At 29.1% G+C, this 17,111-nt stretch overlaps 1 protein-coding gene across 1 annotated transcript in view; it reads right to left on the reverse strand.

The window, feature by feature from the left end:
- The window catches only part of LOC111640317 (protein virilizer homolog), a 151,517-nt gene that overhangs the window by 55,645 nt on the left and 78,761 nt on the right, over positions 1 to 17,111 (reverse strand). The window contains exons 23-27 of the mRNA XM_023386325.1: positions 15,174 to 15,374; positions 7,842 to 7,927; positions 7,580 to 7,726; positions 2,582 to 2,677; positions 2,386 to 2,458 (exon numbers count right to left, since the gene is read on the reverse strand). Coding sequence (XP_023242093.1) covers positions 2,386 to 2,458; positions 2,582 to 2,677; positions 7,580 to 7,726; positions 7,842 to 7,927; positions 15,174 to 15,374 — 603 coding nt within the window. The remainder of the gene's footprint in view (positions 1 to 2,385; positions 2,459 to 2,581; positions 2,678 to 7,579; positions 7,727 to 7,841; positions 7,928 to 15,173; positions 15,375 to 17,111) is intronic.

Below are 17,111 nucleotides of genomic sequence, written 5' to 3' on the forward strand. Positions count from 1 at the left end.
GTTGTTTAAAAATAAAAACCTCAGTGAATTTTGGAGCAATAACAATATTGCCACTAAATATCCCAAGCTCAGAGCAGAAGCCGAACCTTTCTTACTTGCATTCCCAACTTCATACATGGTTGAAGCTGGTTTTAGCCACACGAATGCAATTTTGACAAAACAGAGGAACAGATTGAACTTGGAAAACCGTGGTGATTTGCAACTAAAACTTACCAATTTTCAACCGAATATCAATAATCTTGCTGCTTCTCTTCAGACACATCCATCCCACTAACATCAACTATTTTAATAAAAAGGTATGTTAACATATTTTTAAGGTATTCAGTAGTAGTTGCAAAATGACAGTAAGAGGGTTTTTCATCCAATATAACTTATGTTATGTTTTCAAAGATAATTGTGTATTTTATGTATTATGACACGTATGGTTTAAGAACTATAGGCAAATTTCATTCTATCCATAATTTTGCTATTATTTTTTAAGATTATAAATCAATGGAAAATATCTTCTTTTTCTGTTAATGTTATTGGGTGGTTTTTATCAGATATGGGAACTATAAATTCTTTTGTTGGGTTGTTATGCAGGTCTCCTTATTGCTTAACATCAGAAATGCAAAAAATGATTTAATGTTTTTGTTAAATACTTAATCTGGGGGTCAATAAGAAGGCAAATATTCTATAAAGGGGTCGATGGGATAAAAAGTTTGGAGACCCCTAGTTTAATCAAACAGTCATTTTGCTGGAATAACAAAATGTGTTTTCTCTATAGAATTCTTCAGTTCTGGTTTATATACAATGATAAAAACATAAAAAATAACTATATTAAGTTAGATTTTAATTAACTCTTAACTCTTTAAGCCCTGAAAATTTACTCCATCTCTGTTGCTAATGACTAAATTGTTTTTACCCCTCAGGCTACAAGGGAAACTCATATAGAAAAACTAGTCTAACAACTTTTCAATCGGGCGATTTTGTTTTTAACAGATAAGGCCAATTTTGGCTAATATGTTTAGAGTTAAAATTCATAAACAGATCAATTATTATTAGAAATCTCTGCATAATTATAATTAAATGTAAAAATAAATATTTATTTTTACATTTTATGTAACATGTATAGTTTAATTCTTTTTAGTTGATATGTTATCGGTTTTTAAATTTTGAACGTAATGTTCCATTTTATGTTGTATTTCATTTTTGAATGTTCTAACTTGATGATGATCTATTGAGTATATCAAAAACGTTTGTTTTTAATAAACTCCCTCAGCAATTAATAAGGTGTTGGTTACTGGATTTATAAAAATATATTCAAAAACAGCAAACTTATAATCCAAGTGTAACAGAGTAACATTTAGAACTCCTAAGATATGATTATATTTATATTTTTGATTATGAAAACCAAATATGTATATATTTGTAAATTAATATTTTCTATTTACAATAATTAATAATTATTACAAGCTTTAAATAAACTACTATAAATTTACCGAAGAGTATAAAACTCCTCAGTAATCAAAGTGCAAAACTTAAGGCTGGTTCATACTTCATTAGAATGGAAAAGAAAAAGAAAATACCTCTCTTCTCTTTTCATAAGTGTTCATACTTCAAAACAATGAAAGAGAAACATGCAGGAGTTTTTGGAACCTTTTAGCGATAACCAAAAATGTGCTTCGAAACATACCTAAGTCATAAAATTCTTAAAAATTAAAATGTATGTGGTTAATTAATTCAAGAAAAAGAGAGTGGAGAATATTCGAATGTTATAAAATAAATTAAGAAAGACTATCCCAAAGTGCATTTTTGATATTTAGGTAAATTTTAAATATTTATGTAGAGTTAATATCTACTCAGAGTCGATTAACCTAAACTTATAATTCATCAAATATAGTTCTACTCTTTTCCAATAATATTTGTTTAATTACTTTAAAAGATGTCAAAGAATTATTTGATATTTTTTGAAATATATCACACCTAACATTATTCATAAAGAAACTCATAGGATCCCATTATCTGCATAAAAAAGACTGTCATTTACTTCCACTTGTTTAGTGTATTTCTTTTGTAATTTTTTAGTTTTATAAAAGTAAAGTATACCCTGAAAATCCTTTGTGGTTCATTGAAATTGGACATTGCAATACATTTCAATGTTATCAGTCTCCATGTTAAAGGACACAGGAAATTATGGGCTATCAACAGAGAGAAATGTTGACAGAAGTTCTACTTTTCTTTCTGTTAGTAACCCATACTTCTTGTCTATGTCACTGTGCACTAAACCTATTTATTGACCTTTTCTCTTTTTTTTTCTATTGTCACAGAAGTATGAGCTGGCCTTTAGCCTGCTTATAGTAAATCCATTTCTGCTTAGATTACAGCATTAAATTTTTTTGTTACCTTCTTCAGATTCTGAAGATCCAATATATGGTTGGGTATATGCCAATAATGTTTCTACTATTTCAGACTGTACCTAAAAAGTTTCGTATAATATAAAAATATATAATCCAGTAATGTTTTAATCTAAAAATTTTAAATTCTGGTAACCTTTAAATTAAGAATTTTGTAAAGTTAATGATATTTTTTAATAACTTACTTGCTGTGTTACAGCATAAAAAAATGAAGACATTGGAATTAAACTCATAAGTAAATGTGTCCGGAGCAAAACAGGAACAGCTGTCAAATCTTTAAACTATAGATAAAAATATTTATATATTTCAAAAATATTTTAAATTGTAAAATAAAAAATAACTATTAAGAAAAAGTTACAATATTTGAAAAAATAAATACTTTTTGCTTTATTGTTATAAATAACATAAATGAAAGTAATTTTAATCATACAGAGATTTTTCAGTGTTCATAGCAGTTTATCATTGTAAATTTCTATAAATTTTCTACAATATTATCAAAAATTTCAAGTGCCCTAATATTGTTAGATTTAAAGCTTATTCTGTACTTAAATTATTATTTTTATAACCTAGCAATAATACACACACAATTCTTTATGTACCTTTCTGTTAAAAGCTTAAATATCACTAACATCAGTATATTAAACAATTCAAAGCCCTATATTGTTTGGCTATATTACTAACATTATCAGCTTCACTTTGAAGCAGATCAATAAAATGATAATTAACTGTTTTCAACAATGTGGTACAACTTATATAAAAAACTCCAGAAATTTTTTGAAGTGATTTGTCCTGAACTTGCCAGGCCTCACCCAACACTACCCAGCTACCTCATTCTGGACCTGGATGAGCTTGATAAAAAGGTCCTCTTAGTGCAGGGGTCGGCAACCTGCGGCTCGCGAGCCACATGTGGTTCTTTGGATGTGAAGCTGCGGCTCTTTAGTTCCATACGCAAATATTATTTATTTTATCAAAAAAAAAACCATTTAAAAATCGTTCTGAATCGATTAACAAGGATTAGGCACCTATTCTATCTCTCAGCCACTTGTACTCACTTTTCACCGCACCCCTCCCCCGTGACACGCGTCATCACTGTCGTCAGTCCGTCGGAAGGTCTCAAATGACACCGTCGTCAGATGTTTCTATGAGGTTTAATTCGCTTTCGCCGCAAGACAATTTGGTGTCCTCACCAGTGTTTTGGCTGTGATGTATAGTTTGTTGTTTCGAGTAAAAGAGTTAGAAACGAATTATCTTCTCAAAGTTATGTATGTACATATATGTAATAATAATAAAATGAAGTAAAGGTAGGTAACATAAAAATTATTATATTTTTAAAATACATACTATACATAATTTTTCCAAATAAGATACCTAACTACTTTTTTTGAAGTCAATAAGAATTGTCAAAAAAGAAACTAAGTACTACTGTTGGATATTACCGCGAAAGTGTTTTTATTAAAATATACAGTATATTCAATAAATTACCTATTTTATTATTTATCTATTTTATAGCTTTTATTATTTAAAAATTAGCGTTAAAATAATAATTATAAGTGTAAGTACCTATAAATTGTTATTTAATAAACCTATTTTCGAACTCCGAGGATCAAAGTAAGTAGATATTTGCAGTTTTAGATTGTTTATATGTTTGGCAATTTTCATTGATTTCGGCATAGCTGGGCATAACACCTTTACTCGTAAACTAAGTATCTAATATTTGCCAAAATTAAAAAAAAACTAAAATGTGCAGACTGCGTCGTGATAAACACGTTCCGACAACTCCGTGTTTATCATGATGAAACTATGTACTTATAGTCAATCAGTACGTGAGAGAGTGAGACAAACAGTGTTTTGTGTCTAAATTATTTATTTTAATAATTAAATTATTAGAATTATTAGAGCCAAATTTATCCAAACTTTCTAAAACCATGCAAAGCCAACGCTCCCATTGAATTTGTTTGCTCAATTGTTTGTTATTGAAGTACAAGTTAGTGTTGTAAGTAAATGTTTAATTGTAGTAATAATTTACTTAAATAATAAGTAATTATCTAATAATGCCATATATATATATTATCTAATTTGTTGTGAAAAACACTATTTATATATGAATAAATAAATTAGTTTTTTTATCAAAAAACTATTTATGCGAGTACTATTTATTGTTGGCAAGAAAAAATTTTGTGGCTCTTTAAAAACTTTGAAATTTTGTAAATTGTAATTTTTGGCTCTTTTGACTCAAAAGGTTGCCGACCCGTCTTAGTGCCACATAACAGAAACTGCTAAACTCTGAGCCAACTAATCTGTTTGGAAAATGAGTACTCAGTTTCTGATAAACAAATGTACCCTTTGGTCTGATGATGTTAACTTAGATATGCTACACATTACACTCAATTGAAACTTTGCACATTCACTACATCAATTAATCAATTATTTTGGATAAAAGCACATAACATTAATAAAAAACAATTTCCATGAAATTCTCTCTATTACCCAAATCTATGAACATTTCATGTTTTCCATAATACTATTAACTCTATCTTTTAAATAATGTTACACAACGTTATTGAAATAATTCTTGAATAAAACATACAAAAAGAACCTACAAAACAAGAGTTTTATTTGGATAAACTTACATAAAATTTTTAATGACATTAACTATTTTAAAATATTTTTCTGTTTTAAAAATATCTAGTTAATTTCTCTTTTATAAACAAAAAAATTGTTTTTCTATAGTCTGTTTAATCTAAAAATAACAACAAAATATCTAACATACAAATTTTCTATATAAAGTTTTCTTAATAATAATAATAACAACCCCCTCAATGGGTGCCATCGGGTTGTGGTACGGGGCCTGTGCACTTCTGAAAAGCTGAGAGCTACTCTGGTGGTAGTGTACACTACCAGTAGGGTCACCCAATTCAGACCAATCTCAGTGGAGGAGACTGACTAAATGGCATCTACCATCATCTCAACCCATCTACATGGTGAAGCTAGTCAAAGAGAAAAAAGAATCCTATATTGAATCGGTCATTGCCCGGGTCAATAAAGACTGCAATGGATGCTAGTGTCCCTGGGCATTAATCAACAAGTGGGCTACAGGACACAGTTGCTAATGTTGATCAACTGGGGCACAACAGCACTGTAGGGTTACCAAAAGAAATGTCAAAAATTCAGTGCATCAGAAAACCGAACAGTAATGGCTTGTTATTATAATTCAGAACCATTGAAATGTGGCTACTTGAATACACAGACTCAGAGATTTCTGAATGAAAATTATATTCTAAAAGTTCATTTGAATAAAAATGGGTTGGTGTTACTCAAAATGATATTAATGTAAATGTAATAAAGGCTACATGTATCTGAAATATAATATATATATATATGACTATGACATCTACCAACAGTTACTCTATTCATTGATGTACATCAATGAATAGAGTAACTGTCGGAGTTTCTCATAGTCATATATATATATATGACTATGACATCTACCAACAGTTACTCTATTCATTGATGTACATCAATGAATAGAGTAACTGTCGGAGTTTCATCTCTCATCTGCATTCAAATATCTTGTTGTCTACTACCTATTGGAAGCACCATAAATAAAAATGGGATGCTGCAATAAAGAAGGCATTTTGTATTCTGTAGTTTACAAAATCAAAATCACTCATCATTGTGGGAGGAGTGTTGAGTAATTTGCAAGAACTGCAGTATTGTAGCTGTTGTGGGAGGAGTGACAATAGGTATGCTGTAGTGTGAGAATCTGGAGTTGAAAAGGGATATTTTAATAATTTTGTTAAGTTAATATTTTAATTATTATTTTAAAAACAAGATGACAGAAAAATTATCTATCTTTGTACTTCCTCTGAATCAGAGAAAAGTGATATAGTTCCTTCAAAACTGATAGTTGAGTTCAATGCCTCACTTCGAGTATTGACACAAAAATGCCTAATTTCCTCCTCATAATGGAAATATAGCATGATATTCAAACTATACCATTGGTGGACCAATGAGTATAAGGTAAAGGGTCACCTTCAAATGGTGCTTAAGCTTCAGTCATATTTTGTCACCCTTTAACCATATGCTTAAGTCATAATTCTTGTTTGGCACTCTTGCGAAGTGTTGAATCTTGCATCTATTGAACTCCCTACACCTTGTCTCCAGATGTTAATGCTCTCAACACCTTCATCACCTTGGATGTATGTAAACAGGTAACAGATTGTATATTTTGATGTAAACTCTCTCCAAAAGAGGTCTATCGAGATATTGAGTTTTTGAGGTTAGATTGTAGAACCTTTTCATTTATATTTTGTACAGTTATTTCATTTGATAGTTCATTTAAGTTTATCTCTATGTATAGATTTAATTAGTTGTTTAAATAAATAATTTTTGTTACATTCTAACTTGTCTAACTCCATCGTCGTCCCCACAGAAACCCGTTAAGTAAACCTTCTTAAGTTCCAGCCATACTTGAAGCATTTTTAGACCACTCGGAAATTAATTCAATTCAATTGAGAGTTAGGACACAAATTAGTTTATCCTAACTGGTGTTAGGACCCTGACGAGAAAGAAAGACCTAAACAATCTTTCCTAAAATCAATTACTTTATCATCCTGGTAGTGAGTGGAGAAACCTGGAACGCAAACCCCATTTTCATACATTTGATGTCACAGAAGTGGAGTTTAAAACACCCCCAATATCACATTTGGTGTCAGGAGTTTGAGTATTTTTCCATATCTCACATGTAGCAAGTTAAGAAGAATTTGAGTATCAGTTGGATGTGTATGCACTGTGACACAAGATGCAGACATAGAGAAATTATAATGGGCAAATGAGAAATTTTAACAGTTTTCTAATGTTTTAATGTACTGTACATTACAACATTCTCATATAATAATTAACATAATTACAATAATTTAAAATAATAGAATTTTTTTTAGAAGACCCTGTATTATATTTGTTCACAAATCTACATTGCAATTGTCATACTGATAAGTATAAAAACATTTATGAGAAACCTGAGTAATCATATCAAACAAATAAATACTATTTTTCATTTATTTTCCATTAATAGCATAAGCATATTAATTATTAGTTAATTTGTAAAAATAATATATAATAATAGAAAAATTACATTAAGTACATAAGAAGAAAATGTTTAGCATATATATATATAAACTTACTTCTGCACCTCTGCAATATATTAAATACTGAAGCATAAACTGAAGCAAAATGACAACAGGCTTACAAATAGCTATTACCAATATACCCTGAATTCCAACTAAAGCAAAAGATTGATTTGATGGTTTCAAGAAAGCATCACAAATTTTCTGTAAAAAATGTTTCAATACATTATTTTCTCAAAATATAATTAAATAAAATCAATTTAAGTGTTTATAACTGATTGTTAAAAAATTAATTCAAATTTTATTTTAGTAATGTTACCTGTAAAATTGCCAAAAAACAAGATAAACCATCATTTGAAAAAACTTGAATGACTGCATATTTATACTTCAATTCTTCATTTTCCTCTAAATAAAAAACACATAAAATAATCAATGTTTTTGCTATTAAATTTAAGATACTCATTTGATAAAATATATTTATTTAAAAAATGTTATATAAAAGTTGAATACAGTAAGACCTTGTTTAGTGCTTAGGATGCGTTCCTAGATGACAAAGTGCTAAATGAAACAGCATTAAACAAGGTCATTTTAACACACAGTAAATACAGATAAGGGAACACGCGGCCAAAAATAAACGAATTTTAGTTTAGTTTTAAGTTATTTTTATATTAATTTGCATAATAATATGTGTTACATAACACAAACATATGCACACAGAAATATAAAGTCCATTTTTGCAATGGTCCTGGTTCTTCTGAAATTCCTGATTTTTTTGCAATGAAGTCATCTAGTGTCATTTGTTGCTTTTTTTGCTTTCATTAAGTAAATGTCAGTAGAAGGAGATTGCATCCAAAATGCCTCATCTTGCTTTTGTGCTCCTTTCAAAATCTGGATCACTCACTACAATTTGATCAATGGATTCAGTTATTGTTACCAAACTTTTACTAAGAAAATCTGTAGCAAGTTCTTTGGGTTCTTCATTTTCAGAATCATTATTGCCAATCTGTCAGTTCTTGAAGGTCATCGTTGGTAAGGCTCTCACCACAAACCTGCAGTAACTCCTCAATATCCTGCTCATTTACATCTCCTAGTCCTACTGGTGTAAGGAACCATGTCCGAGCATTATTTTTATTTACTTTTATTTTTGCTTTTTATTATATTTTTGTTTGGGGCTTATGTTTTGTTAGGATGAAGGTTTCCTCACCAGTCACCTTAGAAACTTAAAAATAGAAGAGAAACCAACTCACCAAGGAGAGAAAAGCGCCGTAGAAAAAACTCACGCACACTCGCACTCCAGAGCGGAAAAAAGTAAGTCCGCACCGAGAAAAGGGGAAGACCCCACCAGCACAACTTAGGGACTCGCTAAACCTTAAAGAATAAAAACATCCCGAAAATTGTCAAAAAGGATAATGTAAAAGGTTAGCAAGTATTGTCGGAAAATAGGCTGCCAGACAAACAGAAAAAAGTTTGTTAGCAAATAAGTATGTAAATGAGGGGAGTGATCGCATTCAGAATTGTGACGTCACCTCACAGTATAAAGACTGAATCTCAAGTGAAGATGGACGAGGTGAGCTTCTGATAGCAATGAGCTTGGTGAGCTTCGTAGCAGTGAACGAGAGAGGTGTCCGATAGGATCAAATAGTTCCAAAACAATTTTGAAGTTATTCGATTTGTAGATCGATGAATAGAGAAAGTCTTGAGAGTTGAGGAAATAGGTTCCTAGTATATTGAGGTGACGATTAGGATCTTTAATTCATAAGAATTATTATTGTACATAAGTTAAGTCTTTGAATTTTGTCGAATTCCAAAGGGGAATAGATTTAAGTTAGAAACTAGATTGATTTGAGTTTTGTCTGGTTGATTCTTATTGATTTTCATTGAATAAATTGTTATTTGATTTTTACTAAATTTTGTAAATAGTTTATTACTAGAAATTAATTAAATATTTGATTTGTTATTGACAAACTTTGTCATTATTTAATTTCGGTGCACGCTAAAAGTCCAGGTCTGGCACACTAATGCAAATCCACGTAAAGTATCCGTTAGGAAACGGCTATTTCCAGCACACAGTCGTGTCGATAATCGTTGGAAAAGTCGGAAAAATAAAATAGTACTTTACACTGTATTGATTAGGTAGTCAACGATAGGCTCTTCTGTTGAGAATCCTTGGATACCTTCAGCCATCTTCAGCTTCTTCCACACACTCTTCATGCATTCATCAGTTAATTCTTGCCATGCAAAGTTGATATTGCCTATGGTATCCATGATGTTATATTTTTCCAAAATTGCACCAAACATAAATTTAGAGGAAGTACAGTGCTACGACGAATTGCCACCTTTATCTAATTGGTTCATGTTCGCAAATAATCATATTATATATGAATCAATGAAATGCCATGATAATTTGAATCAACATAAATTTTGAGCCTTTTTTAGGCTTCGAGCAGACCGCATTATATTGAATCAGTGTTAATCAAGAAGTGCTAAACAAGGTCTTACTGTATATTAAAATTACTTATCCAATTTTACTAAAAGTTTTAATTGATATCAAATGTTTGTAGTAAGTATATCAATTAAGCTTATTTCAATTTAATCATTTTTGTAAATATTAATATTTAAGCTTGAAATTACACGAGTGTTATGAAGATATAATTTCTATGTTACATATAACAATTTGAAATTTAAAAGACTATACAGTCAAGTTACAAACATTCCTGTTTATGAACAAAATTTTGCATGCCATATTTGCTCTGGTTTATGTATGATAACTTGGTTTCCGAACAAGCTACTTGGTAGAGCCAGCCACTGATGGTCAACTTTCTATACTTCCTATGTTAAAGAAAGTTGACGGCCTGACCACTCAATGACAGGATTACAAATTCAGTATTGCTGCTGAGATTTGCCTCATGTCATTAGATGTCACAACATGAACCATCGATATAACATTGTTACTCAAATTAGATTTCAATGCACATGCATGTAAGGTACTATAGTACTTCCGATTTATGGTAAGTGTCCCAATTCAATTTAAATTAAATTAATAAAAACTATGTTAACAGATATTCATGTAATATAAATAACATCCAATAATTCATATTTAACAGTGCTTAATTCAAATTAAATAACAAAAATTTATTAATATAANGTTAGTTTTGATTTCGGTAGGTGATGAAACATTTTGCTTTTAATATATATATATAAAACGGTTATAGATAATATTTGTAGGCATTTTTATGCATACACTGCTGCTAAAAAGGTATAAAAAAAAAAAAGCTTTGTTTTGGGGGTTGAAAACAGATTAATCCATTTTACATTGTTTCTTATGTGAAAATTTGTTTCAGTTTGAGAACAAATCAGTTTGACCTTTTAGGAATGAATTAAGTTCTTAAACTGAGGTTTGACTGTATTCATTAGAAAGTTCTGTTTATTTTAACTAAAATATTATTATTAATTTAAAAATAAATTTAATAATCATTATATCTATGTTTGTTCTTTGCTTTCGAAAATGAGTACAGAGTTCCTTAAAGAATTATATCTTCATTGAACAAATGAAGATGTGTGTATATATATATTACACAAACACACACACGCAATAAAACCTTGTAATTTAAAATAATGAATTTGTCAATTCTAACCTAAACTTTAATAAGATGCATCCAGATGTGATCAAGGAGCAGTTAGGAAAGGAACTGCAAACAAAAATTAGCTTGTTTTTAAACTCAAATTAGTAAATGTTGGCAGTGACAAGAATGATAGATGCTACTGCTTCTTTTGCATTGTAAAAGTTTATTAAACTACTGTATTTGTTCATTTAAAATGCATAATAAAATTTGACTTTAAATAAAATGTATTTTTTGGATCATATACCCCTCAAGTAAGTAAAAATCTCACTAATTTGGACTAGGCTTTCTCCCAATTAGTACAAATTAGTGAGGTTCTACCATATACCATATTTTTTGCAGAACTAGCATTTTGGTCTATCTGGGAGAAACCATGAAATCAAATATTTCCATATGGTAAAAACTAGCATGCTGGTTTATTCCAGGAGAGTGCTGGCATGCTAGTTTAATTTAGCGAGGTTATACCAGGAACTTGGTCTATCAACTCCACCTTATTACTTTCAATTTGTTCTCAAGCCCTGAAAGATGGTACTAACAGCAGCGGTTGTTCACAAACAACAACTGCTGCATAAGTAAGCTTGCATATATAACATGCAAGCATGCTTGTTAACTCACCTGAATTTTACCTCCAATTAGAATTATTTATAGGATATTTGAGACTGATTAAATCCATTTCACACAAAGTTTTGCCGTTAGCAAAGCTCTGTGTGAAGTTGAGTTTGCAACAAATTTGCAAGCTGTTCAAGCAACCATCATTCAAAACCTCAATGATTATCATAAAGTACACATTTATCTGTTGTAAATTACACAAAAATTTTGAAATAATGGATTATAAAACATAAGGAATTTATGTAATGTCTCTATTGGATAAGATAAATTTTTACTTTGACTTTATGTCTGTTAATGCAGTTCTAGAAGTGTAAAGAGGATTTTCATTGATTATAGCACCTAAAATTAAGCAGAAAACATACAGGAAACATTTCCCTGCATGTTGTTTGTGTGCTATCTATTATATGATGATATCTATTGTATAATAGTGCAGAATGGTAAACTATAACAAGGAGTGAGCAGAAACAGGAACCACACTAGGATGAAATTTACAAGACAAAATTGTGATTTTTATAGTTATTATTTTTGAATGTCAATATTAAGTGTATAATATTATGGCAGTTTTATCATCTTTATCATACTTAATTAATAACTACTAATGTACACTTATGTGTTATCTATACTAATATTATAAAGAGGTAATGTTTGTAAGTAAGTTTGGATGTAGTGAATAATCTCCGAAACTACTCATCAAATTTGAAAAATTCTTTCGCCAATATTTAGAATGGATCTTCAGGGTGGACATAGGCTGTATATTATTCCGTTAAGTGTTCATATAAATTAAAAGATATAATCTAGGTTAAGGCTTTTATGTCCAACAAATGGCGCTAAGAGTACGACACCCTAAGTTTGCTTTTCTGTGAGGCATTATGCTTTTCTGTGAAAATGAACTTAAAACAGATCATCTTCTATCTATCTACATAAATAAAAATGTAATGTTCGTTTGTTCCTACCGATTCCTTTGAAATTTTGACACAATGCTGCATTTGAATACACACATGTTTTTATATAATATGCATGTCGAAATTTCCCCCACTGAAGGGAGATGGACAGGATTAAGGCTTACCGTAAAGAACTCTGCTTCTATTTATACTATTTTAGATGAGGTTTTTTGCATTTTTGATTGCGTTTTAATAGGGTACGTCAACAGAATATACACTAAAAAAGGGATTTTTCAAAAAATTTCTCCCACGGGGGAAGTGTTATACATTTATAATAGATACATTTTGAGCCACAACAATGTGTGGCGAGGTCTGCTAGTTTATTATAAATTTGAAAATTTTACTTGTAAAATTGCCATATTCACTGTCTACAGTATTGTATAAATGATGTATTTATATTAAAAAACTAATTGAAAAGTAGGCAAATTTATAAAACAAAAATAAATGAAATTAATTTAAATTTATTTTAATTTTTTAGTAGATTATCTTTTTTTGCGAAACAACACTAAAACAATTTCTATAGTTATGTCACAAAAGAAGATAATTGCAATTAATTAAAAAAATTGTAATTAAGGGTTCAAAAAATGCAGGCAAAATTAATGCAAAATTAAATAATAATAAATAAATAAAAATTATTAAAAATNTAATTCATTAAGTGGCCAATAGCTTCATATGTATAACTTGGTATTTTTTTAGTAGGTGCCATCCATAAAGCTAATTCATGAAGTTTTGGAGTCGCTTCTAATAGTAAAAATTAAACTTTTATTTTCACAATTAAAATTAATTATGTATATAAAAGTAATAAATAATCAATAAACAAACAATTTTAGGAATATAATCTTAAAAAAACCTGTTTATACAGTATACTTTTTAAATTTAATTGCATATATTTTAATGTTTAAATAGGAGTAATCAAATTTTTATTTCTATATTCAATCATGATATCAATATCAATAAACTAGAATTTCTTAGTAGAAAATACAAAAAATTACATCTAACAATACTGAGATATGCAAAAAAACTGCATACTCTAACATCTAATACAATTGTTCAATAACTTAAAAAACTTGCAATAGATATTGGCAAAATTGTGTTTTATGCCACCTGCAACATTAAGTGATGGCACCATCCTTTCAGTGGTATAAAAGTGCTGCTGAATGATTGAAACCAGGGGCAACCCCACTAAATATTAGTGCCAGCAGATGTTATTGCCACACACATTTTCAGTTTTGGTTCACATTTGTTGTTACACCTTTTGTTCATGACAAATATAGCAGTAAGCTTTTGCTTTTCACAAGTTGTGTTAAATTTTGCAAATTAAAATTTTTAATTGGTTAAAATTATTAATTAGAAAAAAATCTCTCACAGTTGCAAAATTATTAATACTTAAAACAAGACATTTCATTAAATAAAAAATCTAGAAATGAAATGCATAACTTTCCCAATGAATTTTATTTAAAATTAAATATAATGCACGCATTACATTTAATTTTAAATAATATTTTTATTTTAAAAGTTATGCTATTGCAAGGTGTGTTGCTAATCCAAAAAAAGCTGAAAAACACTAGTCTATAATATAAATGTAATTAAAACATGTTCTTGTAACAAAGTTTAACAAACTGCTAGTCTTTGCACTCCATGTTGCCCAAAACTGTCCCCTTTGGAATCTACGAACAGAAAATGTCATCAGTTGAGAGATCATGAGATAAAAAGACTCTGGTTATACATCCCTCTCTAAAGGGCACATTAAAAAAACAAACAAGTTTTTATTCTAAAACTATAAAACTGCCAGCATTACATCAAAATCTATGATTATATGTTTAATTTCTGCACTTTGTCTTCTTTCTAACAATGTAAAATATTCATGGATTGCCAAAAGTGCTTTGTTTATTTTATTGTAATTTAATCCAAAAATGCAAAAATAAACATATTGAATTTCAGAAACTGGCTATAAATTATCTCAACTTACACCAATTATTATCAGCTGTGTGTGAAATTTGAGGGAAAGGTGTTATTTTTAAGGATCAGAGCAGATTGTGTGTAGCCCACACTGACTAACTACTACTACAACTAATGTCAATAAGCGGATTGTTTTATTGCACTGTAAACAAAAACGTTCTTTCTGATTTTAAGCCGTCAAATTACAACGTTATTATTTTATTGTACTTGGAAGAATATTTTCTTTAACATTTATTTAACAAATAGTTTTGTTAGATCTGATTATTACATTAGTTTTATACAAACTTTTGTATAAATCATTAAAACAAACAAAAAAAATTACAATAATTCGACAATAAGATTATCATTATTTTTAAAATATTACTTCTAAATTTAATATAGCAAAATATGTTTTTTGTATAAAGATTTTCATTCAACATATCATATTATAATGAATGTACATATTTTAAAATTACTTTAATATATATTTTTCTCATTCTAATTTATTATACTAAAAAATAAAATACAATTAATTTATCTTACCTTTATTTTTTGAAGAATTTGGTACAGTAACATGCTGCAAAATTCTAAGTGCAGTTATCAAATCTGGTGGAAGAGAAGCTGCATTTTCTGAACATGTTTTAATATAATTCATTAAGTGGCCAATAGCTTCATATGTATAACTTGGTATTTTTTTAGTAGGTGCCATCCATAAAGCTAATTCATGAAGTTTTGGAGTCGCTTCTAATAGTAAAAATTAAACTTTTATTTTCACAATTAAAATTAATTATGTATATAAAAGTAATAAATAATCAATAAACAAACAATTTTAGGAATATAATCTTAAAAAAACCTGTTTATACAGTATACTTTTTAAATTTAATTGCATATATTTTAATGTTTAAATAGGAGTAATCAAATTTTTATTTCTATATTCAATCATGATATCAATATCAATAAACTAGAATTTCTTAGTAGAAAATACAAAAAATTACATCTAACAATACTGAGATATGCAAAAAAACTGCATACTCTAACATCTAATACAATTGTTCAATAACTTAAAAAACTTGCAATAGATATTGGCAAAATTGTGTTTTATGCCACCTGCAACATTAAGTGATGGCACCATCCTTTCAGTGGTATAAAAGTGCTGCTGAATGATTGAAACCAGGGGCAACCCCACTAAATATTAGTGCCAGCAGATGTTATTGCCACACACATTTTCAGTTTTGGTTCACATTTGTTGTTACACCTTTTGTTCATGACAAATATAGCAGTAAGCTTTTGCTTTTCACAAGTTGTGTTAAATTTTGCAAATTAAAATTTTTAATTGGTTAAAATTATTAATTAGAAAAAAATCTCTCACAGTTGCAAAATTATTAATACTTAAAACAAGACATTTCATTAAATAAAAAATCTAGAAATGAAATGCATAACTTTCTTGGTGAAAACACGACAATGTAATAGAACAAATTTAAAATTACTTTTGTGACACCATCCATTACGAGATTTTGTTAGAAAACAACTTTTATATTATTAATAATTAATTACAAAATTGCAAATAGTTTAATTTTGAGGGTAAAAATGAATTTTATATAAAATTATAAATGCTAATAACAAGTAAAATCATCACAAAGTTCGACTCTATTCAAGTTATGATCCTTTTCTATCTTCCCACCCCTAGATCTATATCCGCCAAAATTTAATAGCATCAATGCCCTTTATACACAAGCTGCCATGCTAAATATTGTTTCTTAATCATTACCTTGTCCTGGGATATTGAATGAAACATACGTCAACACACACAGATTTTTTGTTGTTGCCATGTTTGGATTCAGGAGGTCTCAAAACACAGAGATTTGTAAAAAAAAAAAAAAAAAAACTCTGGAAGGTCAAATTTGATGAGATTCCAATATTTTTCCATGTTATATACATAAAAAGCTGGGAAAATAAAGCAATGTTTTTATTTATTTTTCATCAATAAATCCTGTAATCTGTTGTAAAGCTATAAATTTATTAAAATTTATCCTGCTAGAAACATTATATTATGTTTTGTAAATTCTTTGGAAAAAACAGCAAACAAAATATTACACTCCTTTATATATGAAGTTATTTTTAGCTTTAAACGTAAAATTACATTTTCAGCAATAAAAAACAAATTTTAATGTGTTATTTAGTGTGAGATAAGCTGGGGACAATAGGAGAATTAACACTTAATCGGCATGGGCGATAGGAGAGCAAAAGTGAGTGGGGAGGTCACAGGTAAGTTGATAGGTGTCCAGATTCAGAATGAGAGACAATTTGACAGGTTTCAACAAAACAAATAGAAGTTTAATGAATAAAAACTAACTCTAAAATACAGAGCTGAACACGGTTAAGCTAAATGCAGTTACAAATAATTACTAATTACAATGGGGCTACTCTATAGCAGCTATGCCTATTGCCATTGAGAGAGAGTGAGTTCTCAGACCGCTCATT

The sequence above is a fragment of the Centruroides sculpturatus genome, unplaced genomic scaffold (genome assembly GCF_000671375.1).
Source record: "Centruroides sculpturatus isolate CEXI.00-Female unplaced genomic scaffold, Cexi_2.0 scaffold1358, whole genome shotgun sequence".
NCBI lineage: Eukaryota > Metazoa > Arthropoda > Arachnida > Scorpiones > Buthidae > Centruroides > Centruroides sculpturatus.